Source organism: Sesamum indicum, linkage group LG8 (genome assembly GCF_026168435.1).
Source record: "Sesamum indicum cultivar Baizhima isolate 11 linkage group LG8, ASM2616843v1, whole genome shotgun sequence".
Classification (NCBI taxonomy): Eukaryota; Viridiplantae; Streptophyta; class Magnoliopsida; order Lamiales; family Pedaliaceae; genus Sesamum; species Sesamum indicum.
Genome location: NC_142664.1, coordinates 5,665,676 through 5,675,384, shown reverse-complemented (window position 1 = coordinate 5,675,384; position 9,709 = coordinate 5,665,676). Strand labels below are relative to the sequence as shown.

The following is a 9,709-nucleotide window of genomic DNA, read 5'->3' as shown; positions in this document are numbered from 1 at the left end:
AACCTTTTTCAGGTTAGAAAACCATCTGCAATCTTTTTCAGATAGAAAAAACATGAACCTTTTTCAGGTTAGAAAACCATCTGCAATCCTTTTCAGGTCGCAAAATCCGAACCTTTCTCGGGTTAGAAAACCATCTGAATCTTTTTCAAATTGCAAAATCTGAACCTTTCTCAAGTTAGAAAACTATCTGCAATCTTTTTTAAATCACAAAATCTGAACCTTTCTTAGCTTAAAAATCCAACAACAATCTTTTTTCAGATCTCAAGATCTTGAACATTTCTCAAGTTCGAAATCCAACAGCAATCTCTTTTAGATCGCAAGATCTTGAACTTTTTTCAAGTTAGAAATAAAAAACATTTGAATAATGCATGGAGAGATAGAGAATGACCTTTTCCAGGTTAAACCTTTTTCAGGTTTATATATTCAGTGTCTTTTTTAGACGATTTCAAAATATGCCTTTTTTAGGCTAGACCTTTGTGGGTCCTGTACAACAAAAGATGCATTGACCTTTTTGAGGCCGCTATCTTACATTTAAGTGTAGAACTTCTTTAAGTTGTGCACATTCCAAGGCGTAGGTAAGTCTGTGCCATCCATATCTTGTAATGCATATGTTCCCTTCTTCTTGACTTCTGTAACTTTGTAAGGACCTTCTCATATGGGGTCGAGTTTTCTACATGCTTTGACACCTCCACTTTCTTCAAAACGAGATCTCCCACCTGGAAATTTCTTGGTTTTACTCTTGGATTATAACTCTTTGTCATCATACTTTTATACCGCAGAATCTTGGCGTAAGCACGATCTCTTCCTTCTTCGATCACACTAAGGTTGAATGATCTCCCTTGTGCATTCTTCTGTTGATTATATTGACTCACTCGCGTTGTTTCTTCTTCGATCTCTGCTAGTATGATCGCCTCATTCCCATATACCAAGCAAAAAGGAGTCTCACCTATAGCCATCCTTGGTGTAGTTTTGTATGATCACAGTACTCCAGGAAGTTCTTCGACCTACGATCCCTTTGCTTCTTCAAACCTTATCTTCAAATGCTGCAATAGGGTCCTATTTGTAACCTCGACCTGATAGTGGGCTTGAGGATATCCCACTGCTGTGAAATTCTATTGGATCTTGAGTTCTTTGCACCAAGCTGTGATCTTCTTACCTTGAAATTGTGTCCCATTATCCGACACCAAGATCCTCGGGATCCCAAACCTGCAAATGATATTTTTCCAAATGAAATTAATTACCTCCTTTTCAGAGATCTTTGACAAGGCTTCTGCTTCAACCCACTTGAAAAAATACTCTACTACCACGAGCAGAAACTTCTTTTGTGCGGCAGCTTCAGGGAAGGGGCCAACGATATCAATTCCCCACTGATCGAACGGATAAGCGACCTTGAGGGCTTCCAAAGGGGTCGCTGGTGAATACAGCAAACCTGCAAACTTTTGACAGCTTTCACATTTCTTCACAAATTCCATCATGTCCTCGACTAGTATAATCCAGAAATACCCTTGCCTAAAAATTTTCTGAGCGAGCAATCTCCCCCCCCCCCCCCCCGGAACGATTTACATAACTCCCTTCATGTACCTCTCTCATCACATATTCCGCTCTTTCATCATCCAAACACTTCAGTAATATTCCCTTGGGAGTTCTCTTATACAACTCCTCTCGCAACATCCTAGCTGCAACCGGGTCGCTAGGAAGTTTTCCTTCTTTCAAGTACTGAATAAAGGGAATATTCCAAGAGTTCGCTTCTTCTATTATGTGAATGGTTTTTTCATCGATCACTTGAACCTCTTTAATCATTACAGTGATCTTTCTCTCTTTTATTTCTTCCACCATGGATCTAAACATAGATAAAATATCTACCCTTGCATTCTCGTCTCTCGGAACCTGGTGTATCGCGCATCTACCAAATTTGCCCATCCACTCTTTCACCTCAGCCAAGTACTGTGTCATGGTCCAGTCACGTGTCTCATAAGATCCCTGTACTTGCATCGCCACCAGCTGCGAATCTGTATAGACATGTAATTGTTTTACTGCCCCATCAAATGCCCTTGTATAAGTGCCTCGTACTCTGCTCCATTATTGGTCACAGGAAAGGATAACCTTACTGCGATCTCGATCTCAACACCACTAGGTCCTTGTAAAAATATTCCTGCACCTCCACTTTTATAATTTGATGATCCATCAACATGTAATAGCCACCTTTCTTCCTCTTTCTGTGATTCCCCCGCATACTCGATCAAGAAATCAGTGAATACTTGTGATTTTATGGCGTTTCTTATTTGAAACTCGATGTCAAATTCTCTGAGTTTCACTGCCAATTTGACCATCTTTCCTGAAGTATCTGGTTTCAATATGACCTGCTTCAACGGATGGTAGTCAATACTACAATCGGGTGACACTGAAAATACGGTCGCAATTTTCTGGGCCGTTGTCACCAAGGCTAAGGCCAACATCTCGATCTGGATGTATTTCTTTTCCGCCCATTGCAGCGTCTTGCTGGCATAATATACAGGACTTTGTCTTCTTTCTTCCTCTCGAACTAGAACCGAGCTCACTGCTTCATCTGACACTACTAGATAAACATACAATTTTTTCCCTACCTAAGGATTAGCCAGAAGGGAATGGGTCGCTAAATACTTTTTTTAACCTCTTGAAGAGCTTTTTCACATTCCTCGGTCCACTCAAAATCTTTGACTTTACGTAAAACTTTAAAGAAAGGTAGGTTACAATAAGCTGACCTAGCAATGAACCAGTTCAACGACACGACCTTTCCCTTCATCTTCTGGACATCTTTAATTGAACTCGGCGACCCCAACTGCATGATCGCTTGTATTTTTTATGGGTTTGCCTCGATCCCCCTTTCACTGACCATATACCTAAGAAACTTGCCACCCCAAACTCCAAAAGTGCACTTGGCTAGATTTAACTTCATTCCGTAGGATCGCATAATATTTAAAGCTATATCTAGGTGTGCTAGGTGATTGCTTTCCTTCTTACTTTTCACAAACATGTCATCAATATAAACCTCCATTGTGTTCCCAATTTGGTCCTTAAACATTTTATTGACTAACCTTTGATAGGTCGCTTAAACATTTTATTGACTAACCTTTGATAGGTCGCTTCGGCACTCTTCAAATCAAATGGCATAACGTTATAAGAATACACCCCCTTCTCCATTACAAAAGCTATTTTCTCTGCATCCTTCTGCGCCATGAAGATTTGATGATAGCCTTGATAGGCATCCATCATACTAAATAGAATGCAACCTGTCGTTGAATCGACTAGTAAATCTATTCTAGGCAACAGGTAAGGATCCTTTGGACATGCCTTGTTAAGATCGGTGAAATCTGTGCACATGCACCATTTTCCTACAGCTTTAGGGACGATAACCACATTTGAGAGCCAGGTCAAGCCAGGTCGTGTACTGGGTCTCCCTCACGAACCTGACCTGTAGCAACTTATTCACCTTCTCTTCAATGATCCTGCTTCGTTCCACCCCGAACATTCTTTTCTTCTGCTTCACTGGCTTAATCTGAGGATTTATGTTGAGGTGATGCACTATAACTTCATGATCAATTCCCTTAACATCGGATGGGCTCCTTGTGAACATGTTCTTATTCCTCCTCAAAAAATCTATATTCAGCATCTCCATTTCCTTTGTCTTTTCGACCCTATCCGGGTCGTTTTGTTGAAATCACCTTTGTCTTTGCATTGCACTTCTCCGACCCCATACTTAGTGGGGAATTTCATCTTAAATGATAGGTGGATACCACTACTCTAAACTTGTTAAGCCCGGGTTGCCCTAAAACAACATTGTATGCGAACGGGTTGTTCACCACCAAAAGCTGCACCATGCAAGTCTTCCTTCGAGGCTCTTCTCAAATTGACACAGGTAAATCAATCAACCCTTCCGGCATGACCTCGCTTCCCCCGAACCCGACCAGGGGAGTTTGTACAGGTTTCAATTTTAGTTCCCAGCTCCATCTTCCTGAGCACGCTAGTAAAAATGATATCCACAGAACTACTGTTATCAATTAGTACCTTATGCACCTGGTAATTGGCGATGTCCATTCGAATGACCATCGGGTCGTTCTGGTCCATTGCGCTCGAACTCAAATTCTTGTTACCAAAAATAATATCCTCTTTGGGCTCCACATGTCACACCTGTTCACCGTATCGGTATCTACTCTACCTTGCGTATCTCTTTCTTGCCCTTGAAGAATCCCCACCTGTGGGGCCACCTGAGATTGTGTGGATGACCCCTTTCATGGGTGTGTTGTCCCGAACTCCGCCTTTTCCAGCATCATCCTTGTGACTTCTTTCTCGGCTTTGCGACCTGCTTCGGTTGCCTGTTTCACTTCTCTTTTCGATTAAATGCTTGAAGTAGCCCTGTGCTATCAACCTTTCGCTCTCATCTCTAAGTTGGATGCTTTCCTCTGTATCGTGACCCTTATCCTTATGAAACCTGCAGTACTTATTAGAATTTTTCTTGGCAGGAGTATCACACATCTTACCTGGCCACTGGAGAAGTCCTTCCTTTTCCACTATAAGCATGGCCCTTTCTCTGGTCGTATTCAGAGGGGTATACCTGTGATATCGAGGTTGATAAGGCCCCTTTCTTTCGTGATTTTTTCAGACCAGTGCTTTCCTTCCTTGGATCACTCTCCCTTCGCGCGACCTGGATCTCGAGTCTCGTTATCCTTCATGGTGTTCATTTCTTCTTCGACTATATACTTCTGGGCCAACTCCATCAACTATTCTGTTCCTGTAGGGGGACCGCGAGCCAAGGCTGATGCAAATGGTCCCTTCTTCAACCCATGACTTAATATGCTTACCATCATATCAATTCTCAAGTCCTACACCTCCAACATCTCGTTATTAAATCATCCCATGAAGCTCTTCAACGTTTCAGCATCCCTCTGCCAAATAGTAAAGAGGTATGTAGCTGACCTCTTTGCTTTTCTCTTGCTCGCAAAATGAAAAGAGAATTTATGCACCAACTGCTCATAACAATCAATGGTTCCACTTCCTAAAGCAAGAGGGAGTACCTATTGATTTCTATCCATGGTAGCAACAATCAACATTTTGTGCTTGTACTTTGTGTATAAATGGGTCCCATCTACACTAATAAGTTTGCGATACTGTTGGAACCCTTCAATACACGGCTTGAATGCCAAGAAGACGCATCCTAGCACATATGCACTGGATGATGATTGGAAGGCTTTGTGTTGCCATTCAACAACAGTTCCTCGATTATATTTTTGGAGAGCTCCCATGTATTTAGGTAGCTTTCGAACTGAGCTCTCCCATGTACTGTAAATAATTCCACGTGTCATCTTCAAACTGTACCATGTCTTTTGGTATGGTATATCGTACCCTGTATGGTCTTTCATAGTTTGGATGACATGCTTTATTCCGCATGCGGAGTTGCATTTCACTTATTCTAAAAGTAAAGAAGCAACATAAACCCTATCTAAATTACCATGTTCGAGGGACATATCATTCAATATACATGTATGGTCCTTCCCCTATTTGGTTATTGTTCACCTATCAATTTTTTATTTCAAAATTCCTCCCAGCTCCTATTTACACCATATATCTGAAAATAAAATAAATATGAATCAGTCGACTAATCATGTATGCTTTTATTTATAAATATATATATATATATATTACCTAGGTTGCGCTGCTTACAGACCACTTTCCACTTGACCTTCGAACTCTCAGTTACAAAATACTTGTAACGTGCATGTCATATCGAGTGATCTTTCACCGCCTCGATTAAAGCTTCTTTATTTTTGCAAAGCATTCCCACATCAAGTCTGCCTTCATTCATGTCATACAATTTTGCATACTTTGTGGTTGGTACATCAATGGAATCCACAGGTACCTCCGGGAATGTTTGTTCAAAAAATAGTATAGAGCGGTAAAATATTTGCTGAGTAGTTCGGTGTGCATAGCTGGTTCAGAGGATGATGACATACCTTGTGCAAATGTTTCAGCCACAACATTTATGTCAACATCGTTTGATCTATCCTCGGGTGCAATTTGACATTCCACTTCATCCAATTCAGAAGCACCCTCTGAATTATAAGCAAAAGTGTCTGCAAAAGGATCTTCTGGCTCAGCCTCATCTTGTGAAAAATTTTCGGCAGAGTCGTCTGCCTCAACATCATTTGGTATAAAATTGGAGGTGGCGGGAGTATGTGAGTGGGTGGGCTCTGTGTAATTGATTTCAATATTTATGAGCCCTTGCGTAACAGACAACATATTGGGAGTATAATACTCTGTGTCATAATTAGAGGTGCCTGCGCCAAGATCGGTGTTAGAAGTACCTGTTCCAAAATTAGTGTTATACGTACCTGTCAAATTTTTTATGTTGGAACATGAAGGGAATCCTTGGGTTGAAAAAAGCGCCATCTATTCTTCCCATTGTTGACTCATCTGTGGGTTAGCTTCTCCTTACTGTTGACTCATATTTTGATCAAAAACTCCACACTGTCGGCTCATTTGTGGAGTATCCTCGTGGTCGATTTGTATAGATTCAACGTAAACTTCCATGAGTGGAAATCCACCCGCAGGATCCATAAAAATTGACGTCTCATCATCTTTTATTTGTATGATTGTTTCTTTGATTCGACCGAGGTATTGGCATAAATATTTTGTATGAGTGTTTCTTTGATTTATCAAGGACAATTTTTTGATAAATCTTTGATAGAAATTGAGCGTAGGTGGATGAACGAGGGATCCTCATCGCCGCAATGGGCGTCTGATCATATATAACAGACCATCCATCGCTAGATAATTCACCACCAAAATAACAAAAACTTCAATGCAAGAAGATGAAGTAGACATAGTTAGCAAGAAACAGAAAAATAATGCAATGTTGTATTTGAGATGGCAAATACTAAATGAGTTGCTGCTTCTTTGATTGTTTGAAGCACATATGGGAAACTATTTATACACGACCAACAAATTAACGTTTAAAATCAAACCTATCTGTGTTTAAAATCAAACCTACCCGTCTTTGACCAGCTTCTCTATTTAAAAAAAGACTGATGATGTGTCAGCCTTGTTTAATTAAATAGCTGACACATGAGAAAAAAAGATTGACGATGTGTTAGCCTTGCTCAATTACATGAGAAAAAAATTGATGAAAAAATTATGGATTTTCCACCAAGAAAAAGTTATTTGCCATCGATAATATTTAGCCACACTCAAGATACTACAACCATGCAACAGTCAATAACTATTTGTTATGCCTACTTTATTTTGAACTATGACAATTAGCCATGGTTAAATTTTGTATTTTTGTACTGTAAAAAAATATTATTAGGATATTTTTCTTAATAAATCATACATAATGCTTTATTAATGAGAGCTAAAATTAAAAGTTTTTGTAAATTTTTTGTTGATATTAACTGTTTAGGTCGAACCCTAACAAAAGGGGTACGATTGTAAACAGAAAAATTCTTGGGAGGAGGTGTAATAGTAATTTAAAAAGTTTTTGTTTTCAAAAAATTGTAATTTCTTTTATGAGAGTGTCTGAGTGTAAATAAACTTAAAAGATAATATAATTTGAGATCACTAACAATATAAAATACAATCTTATCATCTAATTCAAATTATCATATTCTCACTGTCACTCAAAACTACAAAATTAAAAATACACAGTTTTTTATTGAAAGTTGAAAATTGAAAATGAGAACACATTAAACGTGGGTTTAAGTAGTACAAATGGATATCTTCCTTATTTTTGGTTTGCTTTTTTTTTTTCTCACCTACTAATTATTACATTTTTCTTATTATCTATAAGTGGTAAAAATTATATTTTTAAATAATTATTTAATTTTAGTAATATTTTTTTTCTATTTCTCCCATTTTCTTTTTTAAAATTATTTATTTTTTTCTGTAATTATTTTTACAGTTAGATCAACAAAATTATTAAATAATACTCAATTAATTTAAATTTTTCATTTACTTACATCGTTTTTCAATGTGTCACATATAATTATTAATTAAAAAACAAAAGTATGAGAAGAGAGATGGGAAGTTTCCTAGGGGTATTGTCAAAAAAAAGAATGAGTTAGAGACAATAATTCAGCATCTCAAAAAGTTTCTGTAGATTTAGACGAATCAAAGGCCGAACTTATCACCTGCAACAAAAAATAGAGAATGTAAAGAAATGTAGATTGCCGTCAAGTTAACTCAAAAGTTTGACATGCCAAAAAATTTCTGTCACATCATCAGTTAGCAATGAATATATCTAAACTTGAAGCCTTCAGATCGCAGGGGTACCTACAACAAAAAATCAAACAAGCCAGTCGGTTAGAAAAGGAGGGCCCTTCCAGTTCATGGTTCGACAATACTGTTGTAAGGGAGTACTACTCCTGATCTATGTTTTATTGTTCATCTATTGTAAGGGAGTAGTACTCCTTATTTTTTATTTTTCAGGTGATAATTAGGAGTTAGTACTTCATGTTATAAATTTGACTATTTTCTATTTTTTAATAATTAGGAGTTAGTACGCCTTGCAGTGGTTTAACTTTAGGAAAAAAAAAAAGAAAAAAAACAGTATTGTCTTACAACATTATGTACTATTTGAAATGCGACGTCAAAATCAACAATAAATGGATGATGCCATCTGTGTTTCCTTCTTAGAACTCTAATTTTGTATTATAACGGCCGTTTGCTGAATTTGCGCAATTTTTTGTACTATTTGATTTAAATTGCTTGATACGAATTAAAAAGAACTGATCTCAAATACTTCTCTTATTTAGTAGAAAAAAAAATAAAAAATGAGAAAAAATAGTTAATTTTTTAAATTTTACTTCTTAAACATTTCTCTTAATTTTATATGAAAAAACAAACAAGCTGACATTATACTAAAATAATTTTAAATTACTAAAAAATTAAAATTAAATACAAGAATTTTATAATAAAAATACTTATTAAATAAGTACAAGAATTTTTTTTAGATAAGTATCTTTTCTTAAAGACTATGTAGGAGTGTTATTGATGATAAAAAGAAAAAAAAAAGGAGGAAAATTTTATGTACGGATAATAGAGTAAATAAAAAAAATTATTTAATTTTTTTGTTTTTTTGGCTTAATATTTGTAGTCTTTCATCTAATTTTGGACCGAAATGAAATGGGGCTCTAGTTAGAAGGAACTTTATACCCAGTTTTACTTTCGTCTATGCAATCTTAGTGAGTTGATTGACTAGGTGTCAAGTGAACTGAACTGACTCACGGGGATCATTATATGGAAGTCTTAGAGGCTTGATCAATATGACTAGAATCCCCGACTTGGATAGTACGGCAGTAGTCCTTAGACTTGACGAATCATGGCAATCATGTGCATATGATAATGTATCTTGGATCTGCGAGAGAGGCCATTGTGTCGCAGAGATGATCATCATAAGCCTTGTCCAGTGCAGTCGGAGTATGTAGCGAGGACGGTAAGTTCCAAAAAGAGGATCTATCCCCTTTCAGTATGTGATAGAGGTATCTCCTATGCAGTTGGAGATGCGTCACGCTCTATAAACCTATGGCCACAGTCATTGATAAAATAGAAAGAAGAGCTTTCTATGTCGAGAAACTTGACGTAACGCGATATCAAGTATTAAGCATAGATGCCTAGTCCAGGATGAGAACTGACACCAAATTTCATGCCCTAGACTAAGGTCTAGAGACAGATAGAAGGA

At 37.5% G+C, this 9,709-nt stretch overlaps 1 protein-coding gene across 1 annotated transcript; it reads right to left on the bottom strand.

Annotated features, from left to right (window-relative positions):
• Nucleotides 1–2,030: 2,030 nt before the first annotated feature.
• LOC148787140 (uncharacterized) lies at nt 2,031–3,655 on the bottom strand. Its single transcript, XM_088883494.1, has 4 exons — nt 3,394–3,655; nt 3,110–3,350; nt 2,651–2,741; nt 2,031–2,603 (listed from the first exon to the last, which is right to left on the bottom strand). Exons 1-4 carry the CDS (start codon nt 3,653–3,655, stop codon nt 2,031–2,033), a joined length of 1,167 nt encoding a protein of 388 aa, XP_088739620.1.
• Nucleotides 3,656–9,709: the final 6,054 nt, after the last annotated feature.

Coding starts and splice junctions, on each gene's coding strand:
- LOC148787140 (XM_088883494.1), bottom strand. CDS start 3,655: ATGGAGATGCTGAATATAGATTTTTTGAGGAGGAATAAGAACATGTTC. Junction 3,351..3,393: donor TGACCTGGCTCTCAAATGTG/GTTATCGTCCCT, acceptor GCATGTGCACAG/ATTTCACCGATCTTAACAAG. Junction 2,604..2,650: donor GTGAAAAAGCTCTTCAAGAG/GTTAAAAAAAGT, acceptor GCTAATCCTTAG/GTAGGGAAAAAATTGTATGT.